The 16165-nt window shown below is 41.9% G+C and overlaps 1 protein-coding gene across 4 annotated transcripts in view; it reads right to left on the bottom strand.

Moving 5' to 3' along the window:
* Positions 1-16165, bottom strand: part of ABCC5 (ATP binding cassette subfamily C member 5) — a 52622-nt gene that overhangs the window by 2349 nt on the left and 34108 nt on the right. For 3 of the 4 annotated variants that reach the window (XM_074878672.1, XM_074878673.1, XM_074878675.1), the window contains 14 exons: positions 15883-15985; positions 14996-15180; positions 13786-13932; positions 13316-13445; positions 12619-12772; positions 12345-12473; positions 10978-11164; positions 9584-9673; positions 7076-7265; positions 6169-6328; positions 5052-5130; positions 4080-4193; positions 2845-3009; positions 2042-2125 (listed from right to left, as the gene is read on the bottom strand). In XM_074878672.1, coding sequence (XP_074734773.1) covers positions 2042-2125; positions 2845-3009; positions 4080-4193; positions 5052-5130; positions 6169-6328; positions 7076-7265; positions 9584-9673; positions 10978-11164; positions 12345-12473; positions 12619-12772; positions 13316-13445; positions 13786-13932; positions 14996-15180; positions 15883-15985 — 1917 coding nt within the window. The remainder of the gene's footprint in view (positions 1-2041; positions 2126-2844; positions 3010-4079; positions 4194-5051; positions 5131-6168; positions 6329-7075; positions 7266-9583; positions 9674-10977; positions 11165-12344; positions 12474-12618; positions 12773-13315; positions 13446-13785; positions 13933-14995; positions 15181-15882; positions 15986-16165) is intronic. The other variant, XM_074878674.1, reaches the window with a different exon arrangement.

Raw genomic sequence — 16165 nt, 5'->3', positions numbered from 1 at the left:
GCAGCCAGTCCCTGACATAGAGTAAGCTTGGGTCCAGGCCTGCGAGGGGGGTAAGATCTGTGCCAGTTAATTCTTGCTTAGGACAAGAGTTACTAAAGAACAACTACAACAAATGACGCTTTTTGTGCTGTCTTCAAGCTACAGTCTAAGCTCCGTTAATGCCATAATTTGCCTGTGGTAGTGGTAGATAGAAATGCTTGTTGCTGTAACTTCACAGTCCTGTCACAGTATAAACAGTAACGCTTGCAGGTAAAGTGGAAAAAATCTGAGCCTAAGGAGGATCTTCTGTGTTGCATCTGACATCCCCCCCTTGCTACTTGGCTTGAATACTTGCACTATAAATTATTACTCCCTGTACTACTCAACATAAACATACATATATTGCAAGCCACCCCCATGCTGGAGGGCACAAAAATTACCCACTACACTTTTAAAGAAACACTTCCACTCTGAAGGAAGAGAGATCAGGCCATGGCACACAGACAAGAAAAAAAAGCCTGCAAAAACTGTCCCCCAGGGCTCAAAAAGGTGAGAAGTGATTTATGTGCCTGAAACAAACCACTTACGCCAATAAAATTTACAAAACCCAAAATAGTTTTATTTACTTTTCAGATTTCTGCCTCAATGAGACATTTTGCAAACATGCTAAGGCTACAAAATGTCCAAGTTGACAAAGACATGCAACGCTGACCATTCAGTAAGTCACAGCTATTATAGGAGCGACCGTGCCCACCTGGGCCACAGGTCCCGTAAAACAGGGATGGTGTACAGTGATCATGGCAACGTACTACACAGGACCTAGTAACCTGAGGTAGGTCTCTTTACAGTAAGAAAATGATGTCCTACACCAGTGTTACATCCTGATCAACAGGAACCTGTTTAAAGTTCCAGAAGACGTGGGGTGGGGGACTGTTTCCTTAACAAGTGTGCAATAAAGAAACAGGAAATATCGATGTTGTTTAGCCTTAGTATAAGTGAGCAGAACAAAGAGTTAGTGTTACCCATGCCAATGACAGCCAACCTAAACCTCTGAGGAGTGTTAGCAGCTTCAAGATAAAGGAGTCAGTCAGCTGAAGCAACTCTGAGAAGGCTTTCCTGCTAGCATACAGGGTATGATTTGAACCTTACGATTAATTTGTACAGATCATTCCACAAACAGTTAGATTTTGGTTGTGTTCGATCAGCGAAGCAGGAGGAGCTTGGGCTTGCTTGCATTAAAATAAACCCCGTTGATACAGTAAGAAATACGGTATCAGGACACTGAGAAAATACGAGGCCTTAACGTGACCCAGAAGTGGTTCTCCACTCAGGAGATCACTAAAACCCCTGCTTTGGGAAAGCATCATGGGAAGCAGCAGCTGCTGCCATGGTGAACATTAGCGATGCTCCAAATAGCTTTGATAAATTACAATGCAATAGTTACACCACAGAGCTCTTCTCCCCTGCGCTAGACAACAAAGATGTGACAATAAAGGACACTATTGCAAAGCTTCACTTCACTCAGACACGCAGAAAATCCGGCACTAGGAAAAGACCAACTGTAAAAGACAAAATGGTGTCTAATACAGTCCGATAACAAAGCCAGATCTCTGGTACCGTAAACTGTACAAAAATGATAGAAAAGAATATGCACTGTTATTAATACAGTGCTTATTTTAATATAAAATAAACAGCTTACATTTCCACTGTAAATATAGGCTATATACAGAATTATGTATAGATATAGCTACATGTATAAAGCTTCATTATAGGCCTCTGATACATTTATAACTATGGCTCCCTGAGCCATTTGTAGAGTGCATTTAATAACAAAAATTAGTAATATGATTATGGAATAAATACAATAATAAAATCATGAAGAATTCTTCTGACATGGTTTTAAAAACTCTGACTTGACACATTGTGCTAAAAATTAAACGATGAAAAGGCAATAATCTGCTTGAAGGAGGAGGAGGAGGAAGAGCTGGCCTGCCACAGGCAGGGAGTGCAGCTCTCCAAAATTAAAGTGACTTTGCCCTGAATTTTAGCCCTTGACAGCAACCTTGTTCTCCGCAGCAGCAAACATAGCATAGAAGCGCGAGTTCTCATTGGCCAGAAGGGCAGACGGCGTGTCAAATTCCACTACCTAAAAGCAAACAAGGCAGGTAAAGTATGTCAGTAAAAAACAGCAGAAAAGGGATTCCCACCCCTCGGACTTGTGACATGGAGGTAAAGAAGCCACAACATGGCATTTGGCTTTAGATGAGACAACAGGTGGTGAAAGTATGCACATTTATGCGTACATACTGTAACCTGGGATGTTTCAAATTAGCTCAAACACTGGAACTACCCAGCAGGAAACAACCTCTGGTAGTGCTGGCAGAGGCAGATGCTATGGGTTTTTGCCATCTCTACCTTTAAAAACCTTACCAAATGTTCTTACATTTGGTTTAACTGTTTATGGCTTTCACATGGAAGCCTGAAAAGTGGGTAAAGGATCTCTCATTGCCTGTTTGATAGCAGAGGTCTTCATGAAAGTAATGGGAAACTGCCACTGAGCCCCAGCAGAGACGCTTACATTATTACCCATCTCAGAATTAACCTACAAAGGGAGTTCTAAAAACACTTTTAAAAGAGACACTATTATTCTATGGTACTTTCTTGGGGTGTAGAAGAAATTTTGCCCTCTTTGATCTTGTCACAGTCAGGCAATAACTGATTCTGTTGTATTATTATTACCGAGGATGTGAATGAACATGGAAGATTTTCTACCCTGCAATACCAGCTGTTCCTTCAGTTCAGCCTGTACATATGGCACCACCAGACTGCAACAGGAACTGCAGCTATAAAAGTCTTTCTGCTTACCTGTCCTTGTGTTAGCACCATGATCCGATCAGAGCCCAGTACCGTATGCAGGCGATGAGCAATTGTTAACATAGTGCAGTCTGCAAATGCCTCTCTGATAGTCTCCTGAATCAGTAAGTCTGTCTCTGTGTCCATAGCAGCTGTTGCTTCATCCAGTATCAAAATCTGAAAGCAGCACACAATCCTGGCTGTCACCCACAGTAACACTTTCCCCCCCGAACATAAAAATATGTAGAGTGGGCAGAATTACCATGACCTAGAGTTGTCACAACTGGCAATCCTTAGGGATGCCGTGGTCACAATGGTAGTTTTTACAAGCACCCTTTCAGTTTTCTTTATGTAACTGCCTCCAACAAAGTTACCCTATGGACCACACTTGCATTTTATGGGCACATCCTAGAGCCATGAGATGTTCGGATTCTGACCTGGGCCTCAAGTTTCCACTACTTTCAGTTTTACATTCAGCAGCTAAATCTCAAATACAAGTTTTACTGGTAAATTAATCTGACATATCCTTGGTGGTGACATTCCTTCTGAGTCAATACTGACTATGCATACTAGCTTTCTTACGCTGGAAAGAATTACTCTTTCTCTCAGACTCAGACATAAACCGATCTGGAGTGGTGTCTTGTCAAAGCTAAACAATACTTGTTTTGTGCAGGTACTGCAGAGAGCAGTAACTTCTGCTGAGCAGTCTGGCTTTAAAACAGATGGAGAGTGAACCTTAAAATGCTATGGTGTGCCGTGTTTAAGAAAAAAGGATGTTAAAATCCTGGTCAATCTCAATCCAGAAGTCCTCTCTCATCATAATTACTATTTGTCTTCCGTTCCTGCAAAACTTTTAAATTCGCTGGCATTGATAGCATGGTCCCAAATTCCACTTGAAGACCACATTTTAGTGGAGCACCATGTAGAAGGAAAATACTTGGCTGACATTAACAAAAAGGTGGAAGGTAAACAATCTGGTGCTCACCAGTAACAGGACACTGAATAAATGATTAGGCCAGTCTGACACACTATTATTAACACTAACAAGCAATACCTTTCTGATGGCAGGACATTTCAGGAGCTAGCTGCTGGCTACAGATGTTGTACTAGTTTTTCTAACCCTACACCTCTCTGCGTTGCAATAATTGTTGGTGTGATTCCTCTGACAGAATGAATCTGGCACAAAAAGACTTGCTCAATCCTATCAGTTCATTATCTCCAGCTATTTCTCTCATCACTACGCTCACCTTGCAACGACGCAACAGAGCTCTAGCTATGCACAGTAACTGCCTCTCTCCAACTGAAAAGTTTTCCCCATTTTCCATCACTTCCGAATCAAGTTTCATAGGCAGCTGGGCAACCTGTGTGAGAAAGCAGAGGCAAAAATCTTAGAGCACTGCACAGACTTTTTGTATCTCCATGGCATGAGACAAACAGTTGCTCCTCCTGCAAATCTGATTTTGTCCATGTTCCAAAATACCTGTCACACTTTGCTGTCCATCTCCCCCTGTCTGTTGGGGAAATAAGTAACAAGTGACTAATGCTAGAACAACATCAGACCTGCTCAGTCCAGTTGAAATGCCTGAGAGTCAGTGATAGCTCATGAGTACACCACTAAGGCTAAGCTAAAGGAACTACATCATCTCAGTAGGGAACCTTGGAATGACTTAAGTACAAAGTATTTAATATCTAGAAAAAAGCGTGCCATGTACAAAATCATATCAACATGAATACGGATCTCCCAACAATCTTTCTCACCAAGAGAAAAGAGTGAATCTAGTCCCTACAGGAATTACTGCAGCCTATGAACCATAGCCATATATGCCACTTGACTTAGAAGAAAAGAGCTGGAAATGTCATGGCAGCAAGGCCAGATTTTAAGTTCAGTATAAACGTGCATGTGTGACCTTTACACTCAGAAATGTAAATGCAGAATGTACACCTAAGGCACATAGAAAAAAACATCACTTGAAATATTTTAACACCCTAGGAGTCCATGTGATGAAGCAGCACTCTGCTATGCTACATACTAAAAAAGTACATACCTGAAATATGGCATGCTCTCAAAAAAAAGGAAATCAGTCACATAAACCATAGACAATGAAGGGGAAAAATTGCAAAGAAAAAGCTTTATCTAAAGGTCTCTGAAGTAGCTACAAAACATGATGGTTTGGAAGCCAAAACACAAACATGTATCTCATAGGGCACACAGTACTTACACACTCCTTCATGTGAGTCCTTTCCAAGGCGTCCCAGATTTGCTCCTCACTGTACTGATTGAAAGGATCCAAGTTTGATCTGGAGGGGGAATCACAGAATCATCAAATGGTTTGGGTTGGAAGGGACCTTCAAGATAATCCAGTCCCAATCCCCCTGCCATGGGCAGGGACACCTTCCATTAGACCAGGTTGCTCAAAGCCCCGTCCAACCTGGCCTTGAACCCTTCCAGGGAGGGGGCAGCCACAGCTTCTCTGGGCAACCTGTGCCAGTGCCTCACCACCCTCACAGGGAAGAATTTCTTCCTTACATCTGATCTACACTCTTTCAGTTTAAAACTGTTACCCATCATCCTATCACTACACTCTCTGATGAAGTCCCTCCCCAGCTTTCCTGTAGCCCCCTTTAAGTACTGGAAGGCCACTATAAGGTTTCCCCAGAGTCTTCTCTTCTCCAGGCTGCACACGCCCAGCTCTCTCAGCCTGTCCTCACAGGGGAGGTGCTCCAGCCTCCCGATCATCTTTGTGGCTTCCTCTGGACTCACTCGAGCAGGTCAGTGTCCTTCTGATGTTGGTGCCCCCAGAGCTGGGTACAGCACTGCAGGGGGGGGGGGGGGTCTCACAAGAGCAAGATAGAGGGGGAGAACCACCTCCCTCGACCTGCTGGCCACACTTCTCTTGAGGCAGCCCAAGATACAGTTGGCGAAGCAGAAAACATAACCAGAATTTTTAATCAGCAATGAATGGCAAAACAGCAGTGTGCTAATTCACCCAGACAGAAGATTCCCATCTAGCCTTCCACTGACAGAATGTCCTTGCCAAGGAAATCAGATGCTCCCAGCACACTACAGTTAGAGTAGCCAAAGAACAAAAAGGTAGAGATGGAAGATACAAAAACTTGAATCAAATCTAAAGGGAAAGCAAGACTTTTATAGAGGATGATTACATCCAGTTCTGCACTGGGCCAGCTAAAATCATCTAGCTGTGCTTTTTTTGTTTCAAAACCAGAGAACAGAAGGTAGGATGCCCAAGAACTAACATCTCACCAGCCACCTATTTGAGTTCAAGTATAAGCTGGTAGCCCACTTCATCCTTCTTGCCTTCTTATGGTCTCACTAACCTCACAGTGCCACTGAATAGCACAGGTTCCTGAGGAATTATTGAGAGTTTGCTGCGAAGATCTGCCAAACCAATGTCGTTTATTTTCACTCCATCAATTTTAATGCAGCCTCCAGAGAGTTCAACAAGACGAAAGAGTGCCATTCCAAGGGAAGACTTCCCTAAAAATGAGACAGGAAAAACAATACTAGTGTTTCTACAGAGTCACGGCAGCTTTGAGATGAGAAAGCATTTTAAAGCTGTCCATGTGTAAGAAAAGTGTTTTAAAATACCATAAAGTCCTGGCAAACAATGCTGGTAAAACGCTGGGGTCCAGCATTTGAACTTCAAAGCAATTGTAGGGTAGGCTCCTAATCTCACAGAAGCCACCGCTAGTGCTGCCCAACCCCCACTACCAAAAAAAACCTTGCCACGCAAACCAAATCCAGCAGTACTAATTGCTTATTTAGAAACTACATTTTGGAGTCAATTTAAGTCACCTCACAAACAGGGGTTTTGATTCTTCGCATTACAGACTTCTGAGATAGCTTAGAGCCAAACCTAGACACAGTTTCAGTATAAAAAACTTCCAAGAGAGTCAAATAAGCTGCCATGAGCATGCTGTAGGCAGCATTCTGTGCTGATAAGTGGCTTAGGGTGTTAAACATTATGAGCATACTGGCTCAAGTATAGTAGGATATCCCTCTACTGTAAATGGAAACTTGTTTTCATTATTGTTTACAGGGATCCTGCTTATCTATGCACATGAACAGAACCCACCACTGAGAGACTGCTGGACCACCCCTATGCAATTAACTATTTATTCAAACACAGAGAAGACAGAGGAGAACCAATATGACTGCCCCACTGTATTCCATTTCCATTCTGTAAAAGTAGTAATTTAACTCTGCTTAAGTGTTTTTCTTTACCTGAGCCTGTCCTTCCCACAATGCCAATCTTTTCCTTCGGTTTGATGGTAAAGGACACTTTTTTAAGTACTAGAGGGAGGTTCTCTCGGTACCGCATCTCTGCATTTTCAAAAACAACTTCACCTTCCTGTGGCCAGTCCAGAGGAGGGGTTTTATTCTTAATTCGAGCAGGAGCTTCAAGGGAAAGTGTCTTTAAAAAAAAACCCAAACATTAGTTCAGTTTCCAGAAAGGAAAATTATCAGTTGCAGCTTTCAGCAGCAGTTCTTCCCTGCAGACTTGGCCCATATCAGTTTATGGCAGTTTTATGAGTTGTGTGGCTGGATGTGGGCCAGTGGTTCAGAAGTTTTTTATGTTACATTGACCACACTGTTATTGCCTGCCTGTTGCCTCAGTAATGACATTGGTCCTTCTACACAACAATGTTTTTCATCAATGGAATTCAAAATATATTTTAGGTCTATTATTTATGAGCACAGTCCTATTGAGTTTTGTGGCACTCCAAAGACTGATGCTTCTGGATGCAAAATCTGATCTATTTCCATGTCTCATTTGGTATGGCATGGCAGGGTCACGCCTGTTCATTCTGACACAGAAAACACCCACGTGACACACTGTACAAACACTACTCTCTTCCTTCTCTTCCTCATTCTCTCCTGTTCTATTAAAATCACTGAGTCAGTTGTCAGGCCCCTTCCAGCTTACTCACTTTCAACCGTTTTACTCTGCTCCTTAATAGGTCCCTCATTAAGCAGTTCACAGATTAAACAGAAAAGCAGAACCTCTAAAAGTCAAACATGTGCTTTTATAGCATGTTTAGAATGAAGCCACAGTCACTTTCCCGTATTTGGCACAAGCAGCCTAAAAGAATGGCAGAAATCCTATCATGGGATTAAGCTCATGTAACTTTAAACACATACAAAGTAAGAATCTCCAAGCGAACCAGGCCCCATCAACTTCTTTATAGTAACCACAAAGAAGCTAGAATTTCTGGAGTGTGATTTTTCTCATTCTAATATAAACACTTAGAATGGATAATAAATTGTCCTCTGGAGATACCCACTTCCTACACTGACTATAGAGATCCCACGGGGACTATGTCAGTTGTGGACATCTGCAACATCTAGTTAGAGGCAGATTAATTGTACCTCAAGGGTTTGAGAAAAACAGCGATCTGCTATAATAGTGCTTCAATTCTTTGAGCTTGGTGCTCATAACAAGAACCTCGGAGCTCGCACTGAAAGAAGCCAAGCCTGGGACTTGGTAAGACACAGAACCAGCACGGTGTTTCACTGCTCACCCACCCCTTCACTTTAGATTCAAACTAGTTTTACGGTTTCATAATAAAATGGCTGTCTAGAGATCCAAATAAGAAAAATCACAGAAAGTGTTGCTTAATAGCGATATAAAATGATAGACAGTAACTTTAACACAAAAAACCAACAGCCTACAACTACAGGTTTTGCCACTGAAGGCCTGACAGTGATAAACCCATCTCAGCCCAGCGAGAGATACCAGGCAGTGTCTGGAACACAGTTGTCAGCTTTTGTGGTCACCCAGTCTTCCAATACACAGAAATTTTCTATTTAGATGCCACAAGAGGATTTATTTATTTATTTAACTGGGGGAGTGGGCAGGTTTTTTTCTCTTCAGTATTAAATCCACAGGCTAAAAAAAATTCTACAAATGTCAACTACTACATAGCCTGGATTTACCAAATAGATATATATCTCCCTCCAAAGTTCAGAGGGAATGTGTATTATGTGTTAAGTAAAAAAGTCTTTCACCTCAAAGACCAGGCCCAGTAGAAGGCCTTCTCCTCACTACACTTTCCTCATTGACCTATGCCCAGTCCTGCATACACAGATCCTAATTATGAAGGAAGGGTTACAGATAACCAGAGCAATCAGAGCAGCTTGTTAAGCATTTAGCCTGGCATAATTCTCATGTTTAGCCTAACACATTTCTCCTGTTTGCAATGAGAGCAAATCCTTGAGTTTTCATACAGATATACATTACAGAAGATAGCTGTGAAAAAAGAAGTAGACTTATTAGGATGAAGCAGAATTTCGTGTAGATAAAGTAACAAACAGTTATCTGTGTTTAAATGAAGGAGTTCCATTACATTTGGAATGAAGGATGCCAGAACACCATCCTTTTACTATAAAATACTGTACTGAATTCCCAGTTACCCCTTTCACACCCTCCACCCTACCGAGAGCGTCAGCAAACTTTCAATGTCTTATTGTAACTTCAGTGATGCCAGTCAAGTGGTGCCTGTAGGCTTAGCTACCTACCACCTCCTGTGCCATTCATCCTGCCAGTGCTTATATACGTGTTTCGTACAACACTCTGCCGTATTATAGTACATGCATTAATGTGTTTACAAGATCAGAAACATACATTCTATACTAAGGCAGACTATGGCTGATTTGCTCTTCTCTTACGCCAGCAACATAACAAGCAACAAGACATTTTACAACAGGCAGTTGAATGTATTATTGTCCAACCTTGATATAGTGATCAATCCTCTCCACTGAGGTGAAGCGAGCTTCTGTCTCTGAAGCAAGTCTGACTGTAAACTGGAATAACCCTGTTAACTGTAGTGATGGGAGAAAACAAAGACAAATTTAGAGAGGTGTGGTATATTATTGAATTAAGAGACAAACCTAATGAATAGTGTGGTCTGCAGGACTAGGGAAGTGATCGTCCCCCTGTACTCGGCACTGATGAGGCCTCACCTTGAATAGTGTTCAGTTTTGGGCCCCTCACTACAAGAAAGACATTGAGGTGCTGGAGCGTGTCCAGAGAAGGGCAGTGAAGCTGGTGAAGGGTCTAGAGCACAAGTCTTACAAGGAGCAGCTGAGGGAACTGGGGTTGTTTAGCCTGGAGAAAAGGAGGCTGAGGGGAGACCATATTGCTCTCTGCAACTACCTGAAAGGAGGTTGTAGTGAGGTGGGTGTCAGTCTCTTCTCCCAAGTAACAAGTGATAGAACTAGAGGAAACTCCCTCAAGTTGTGCCAGGGGAGGTTTAGACTGGGTATTAGGAAGGAAGTTCTTCACTGAAAGGGTTGTCAAGCATTGGAACAGACTGCCCAGGGAAGTGGCTGAGTCACCATCCCTGGAGCTGTTTAAAAGACGTGCAGATGTGGTGTTTAGGGACATGGTTTAGTGCTGGACTTGGCAGTGCTAGGTTACCAGTTGGACTCGATCTTAAGGCCTTTTCTAACCTAAATGATTCTATGATATTTGATACAAGTACTCTCGGCATTGGGCACCATATAGCTAAGGTGCCCAACGCAAGTTAATTTTAATTAATTGTTAATTTTAAAATGACCATAATTTATTAATCACTTGTAAAGCCAGCAGTTTAGAAAGGTTTCCCACAAGCCACAGCTTTAAATACTAGTCTAAGTCTTGTAATTTCATCTTACTACCACCAGGAGGCAGAAAAGGCCAAACAACAGCTCTAATAGCAAGTATTCTGAGCCCTGAGTCTGTCTAACCGGCACAGCTGCAACACTGGATGCTGTTCGCTGTGAAAACATACTGCAGGCAGTACATTAAGACATCAGTTCGTCAGATGTCTGATGTACCATCAATCCAATTTCTGGAAATATCCAGGAAAATTGCAATTTGCAGCATACAAAGAGCCTCAAACAGTTTCTACTTCATCATTTAAAAAGAGGCAGCTACCCAAAACAATAGCCTTAAGCACCTAGCTTCTCATAATTTGGAATTTGGCTGCTAGCAAAAGGTCCTGACTGAATTGCTTTCCCCTCCATTACCAAAAGGGGTAACAGTATCTTCTTCCATTCTAGTGCATTAAGGAAAGTTTTCAGTGGTGTGTTACTTATTAGCAATAACTAAATAAGAAATTAATACAGTATGTAGACATACTCACCTGCACAGCATATGAGATAGCCAGCCCAGCATAGGCAGGAGGAATCTGGCCATGCATTAAGACAATCATAAGGCCAGTGGTTGTGATAAGAGCAATGCTGATAATGTCCAACCGTACAGCTAGCCAGCGCATTGCACAGCTGAACAGGTAAAATGGTGCCTGATTGTCATCTAGGAGCTCCTGATACCTGAAACAAATACAGGAAAGGTTAGGAGACCTCCACGAGCCTGATGTTCTACAAATAGCAGAGCTACTTAAACCCCTGTTCCAGTATCAGAATTCAGGGTGGGAAGACTAGTCTGTCATTGACATAAAGTTTCAAACCAGGCCACAAAAGCAGGGTTTACAAACTTTCCTGAATGTCAGATACCTACTTAGCTCAAACTCTCAGAAGTCAAATTACCAAGATTCTGTGTACGAGTTATACTGGAGTGAATCAAAATTCAGGGACATTACACACACTTTTGCTACAACATCACTTATGCGAGACCTTCCATAGGACGCTCATGGTTAACAGCAGCAGTGTGTCAGAATATGCACAGAATATATGTTATTTTATACACAAGTATAAAAGTAAAGTTACGGTAAGTTTTGATAGGACTGGTAACACTAAAATACATCAATAACCACTTAATTTACAATCCTGACACTGCAGAGCCAAGAAAGGATATTTAAGGGGAGACACTTGAGAGAGTCACAAAGCCAGTGACTACATTTTCTGATCATCCAACTCAGTTTTACACCAATCACTGTTGCACAGTGTGTGCAGTGCCTTAGTACTCTAGCACCAGCAATACTAAGGGACTGCAATTTGCACTTCTGCAACCTTTCATCTAAGCTGGTGTAGCAGTGTCTTTCCAGAGCTGCTGTGGCAATTTTCTCTGTGCTCCTACACTGTTGGTCTCATGACCTTGCACCTGCAAAACCCTGACATTGTTATGGCAGGTTCTCATGGGAAGTAACTACCACTCGCGTGAGAAATGTCCCACTTTCCCTCACTAACATATGTTTTGCAGATTTTGGTTTATACTAGAGAAAGCTAAGCATAGTGCACAAGGTGGCTAACAATCACTTAAATACTTGATAAATGCTATCCAATTATACAGGTGCACAGATTAACAGCTCAATGTGCACACTGAGGTTTTCCACCTCAATGGAAAACTGTGTTCCACCACTGTTCTTCCCAACTGGCTACTGAGAAGTTTTCCCTTACCCTTCTTTTTCTCCCTCATTTTTATCCCCAAAAAGTAACTTTCACTCTTAGAGCCAATGCATGCCATCAGCTATAGACCCCATCAATAAATCTTTCTAAACTTGTTGCACCCTGCTGTGTGCTCCACCACTCTCAGATGGATATCTAGACTGACCTGTGCAGAAATTCCTGTCCTTTGTGGTAGGCGTGGATTGTGGAGAGACCCTGGATGCTAGATGTAATGTGAGACAGGAATGGAGACTGTGTGATGTTGTCCAGACGCTTAAGCTCCCGAATAAAGACTCTGGAAGGAAAGAAGCACTTTTAAGTGACGTGTACAACTACCATAAGCCAACCACTCCATTGATGCATATATACTTGAAGAACCCTGTGTCCTTACTAACAGGTCAAATATCTCTACTTATAGCCGAAGCAGCTGATGCACTTACCTAGACACAACATGCAGAACCGTGAACAGGACAATGAGGGGCCCCACTGCCACCAGGAACCAGGGGAAAACCCCAGAAATCACCCCCACACAGAAGAACACAAGGATGACATTCTGGATGAACATTTCTGCTTGAAACGGCAAACGAACATCAACTGAAAAAGATGAAGGGAAGGAGGAAGATCTTGAGTACAGAAAGCTGAAACAACCTATATAAAGCAATTCAGTCCAGCTGTACATCATCATCAAGGACAGTGATTTCTCATGGCTTATTCAAATTTAAAACATACATTTTCATTAGAGGTGCTTTTATCTTCTGAGATGCTAGTAGTCTTTCCAATTTGCAGAAAGAGCCCTGATGCAGCTCTGATCTAATTACCACCTTTGTTGCACATCAACTTCACCCTGAAACTCTAGGTTACCCCTTCATTAACTGCTAAGAGCCTGCTAAGAGTCCATGTGCAGTCTGTAGGTACAAAAGCACATTTCCTTCTTTATAAGTGAATAAACAGACCTGAGGTATCAGCTGCCTTCTAGAATCATAGCCAGGTATGTCCCAGTTCCTGCTTTGTCTATTACAAGTACACATTTGGCAACAGATATAGGATACAATCACCCCAACAGCAAGAGACTGGAGAGTATTAAGGAGGTAACTTAGAGGTCTGAATGTGGGATTCACAGTGCATACAGTGAGATACCTTCATCCATGTCTTTGGAAAACCTGTTGAGAATCCGCCCAGTGGGTGTAGTGTCAAAGAACTTCATGGGGCTACGCAGAATCCGTCGGAAGAGCTCATCATGAAGCCTTGAGGATGCTCTGAGAGTTCCCTGACAATGCAGAAAACATTGCAGTGTTATGAAAGGATATTTGTTTGCCTTCCTGTCACTGCCCCCCTCCAGAGACCAAAACATTCTGCTCATTTTCTCTCTCCAACTGTAACAGTTTTTTCTCGCATTCTGTGCTTCCAACCAGTGGAAGGAAGCTATTAATTTGGGCAGAAGTTTAACGGGAAGCATGGTACAGCCCCAAGAGATGACTTATGGAAACCTCACAATCCATGATCTGACTTCCTCTCATTCAAAATCTCTCCTGGGAGGTGACTAAAAGAACCACAGTGACATGCAGGAGGAGGCGGGGAATAAGAAAAACAATAGCGTTGGCACATACCTTTACAAAGACAACACCACGAACAGCTTTCAGAATCAACATAACCGCCATAGACAGTGCGTAGATGCCAGCGTAGTAATGCATGTGAGGGTTATCTTTCATACTGTTGCTTATGACAGTATCATTTCCCAAAGTCACGGTGGTGTTCTGCAGAAAATTCAAGGCTTCAGTGAATAGTTATTTAAGACAAGGATTAATCACGTACACATTACACGTGGTAGAATTTAACTGTCCCTCTGTCCCCTCCCACCATATTTGATATTTCTTCTTCAAATAAAGCACTTCAGTGATCTTCGAATACTTCAGAAAGTTCTCCCTAGCAGAGATACTTGACTTGCAGATTTGTAGCCCTTGGCCTTTTTCCTACAATATTTTTGAAAATAATACCCCAATACCTACTTCATTTGATTCCTAATCTGATTTCATGTTTATCACTTCTTGTGTTCTTCTGAACAACACCAGATACTGGCATACCACCACTCCTATTACACAGTAATATTCACCTTGGATACATTGTCTTCTTATCAAATGCGGTTGTTATTTTCTGCCAGGATGCAGTAAATTCTTTACTGTCACACTATCATACATATTCATTCTCTTTTTTTTTTAATCTGTTAAGTATGTTTAAGGATCTCATTCCTTATTTTAATATTGTTGGCCATCTGTACTTCATTATTTCTTCTCTGAGGTTAATAGTTTGCTACCCCCACCCAAAAAAAAGTTTGCAGTTATATTTGAATTTTAGATGCAAGAACAATTGCAATCAAACCCTTAGAGTGGAAAAACTCCCAAACCAACCCAGCTCATCACAGTCTTCAAAGCAACTCTCAGAAGTCATTGACTTAAAACCATATACTTTAACAAGATTATCCTGTTAGATGTAAGGTCACGTTCAAACAAAAACCAGCACTAAAATTAGTAATTCCTCCTGTAGCTTGTTGGCGTCTCACGTTTTTACTTCCTTTTCTTAGACTAACCAAGACAAGGAACAAAAGGGCAGTATAAAACCACATGAGCTATTATATCTTTCTTATTAGTGCAGCTCTCATTCTTGGAGATGGACTCTCTAGTGAGATCACCTCCTGGGGAGCCTTACAACTTGCTTAAATTAGGAGGCACCATTTGGTCTCATAGGACTGCTTGGGATTAGCCTAGTAGAGCAATCCCCCTGCCCGTCAGACACAAGAGACCAGAAAAGCTATTTACTTACTCCACTGCCTTGCTTGATCCAGAAACTCAGCCACCAGTTGCTAAAAGCTGTACTGCCCACATTCAGCACAAACAGTGCCATGATGACAAGGAATGCAAAGGGGCCTCCAGCTGCCTGAATGTAGATACCATAAACAGACCAGGGGACAGAGCCTTTGCCTTTCTCTTCCAACTGGACCAACTGGCCTGTGAAACAAGAGGAGGAGGGAGTGAGGAAAAGAAAGCTGTTCCGTGAAACTCCTGTAAGTTTGTGAACAAACAAAAGTATAGCAATTTTCAAACTGTATATGATACTTTCAGGAACACAGATTTAATATGTAGAACTCAATGGTTCAAACTGTTTTTCAAAAAGGCACATTTCCTCTGCAGAATCATTCACGTCATGGTATGTCTGAAAAAGTATAATCAGCACAGACTTAAATACTAGGCTGGTATCAGCCTCACTATTGCTTTTTAAACCCTGCTTAAGGTCAAAGTTAACATTAAACAGAGAGAACCACAAAACAGAGGCCACATCTTTCAATTCTTCATACATAAATGCCATGTCCTGCCCAGGACTCTGCAAGTACCAAGCTATACACATTGCCCTCTTAGGATAGGAGGGAGCAGTGGTGTGGGAGACAGGGTACTACAGGCTCCTTTGTGCTAATGGCATCTGATCAGCGGCAGCCTGATTGAACTTAAAAACATTGTGCAGGCACACATATTTAATGAATTAATGAACGTTCTTTGCCCACTGTCTGTGTCCTATCAACCACGCTGATTGACCAGGACTTGAGACAGCTTTCAAAACCTGAGAGGTACACTCATAATACACTTTGAAAACAAATGTTTTGAGCTTACTGGTGTATAAAATAATTACAGCCAGAAATCTGATTACATAGTTACCCTCTTCCTTCTTTACAACTTTCTCCTTCTTCACAGACCCTGTTTTGGTACTTTTATCCTGGGGTCTTTTCAATGAACTGTTTGTGTTCTTCTTTATATTAATCTGTAGGAAAACAATGACACTAAACATACCAAAGTAATCTGCTTTGACATTTTCATATCTGAACCCAAACTTTTTATAAACTGCCTCCTAAGGACAAAGGCTTTCAATAGCTTAGCATTCATATCAAGGAGGATATTAACTTTGCTGTTATTACAGATGACTGCCAACTCCGGTAGATTA

Source organism: Strix uralensis, chromosome 9 (genome assembly GCF_047716275.1).
Source record: "Strix uralensis isolate ZFMK-TIS-50842 chromosome 9, bStrUra1, whole genome shotgun sequence".
Classification (NCBI taxonomy): Eukaryota; Metazoa; Chordata; class Aves; order Strigiformes; family Strigidae; genus Strix; species Strix uralensis.
The sequence above is the reverse complement of the archived record's forward strand: the minus strand, read 5'-3'. Positions and strand labels throughout refer to the sequence as shown.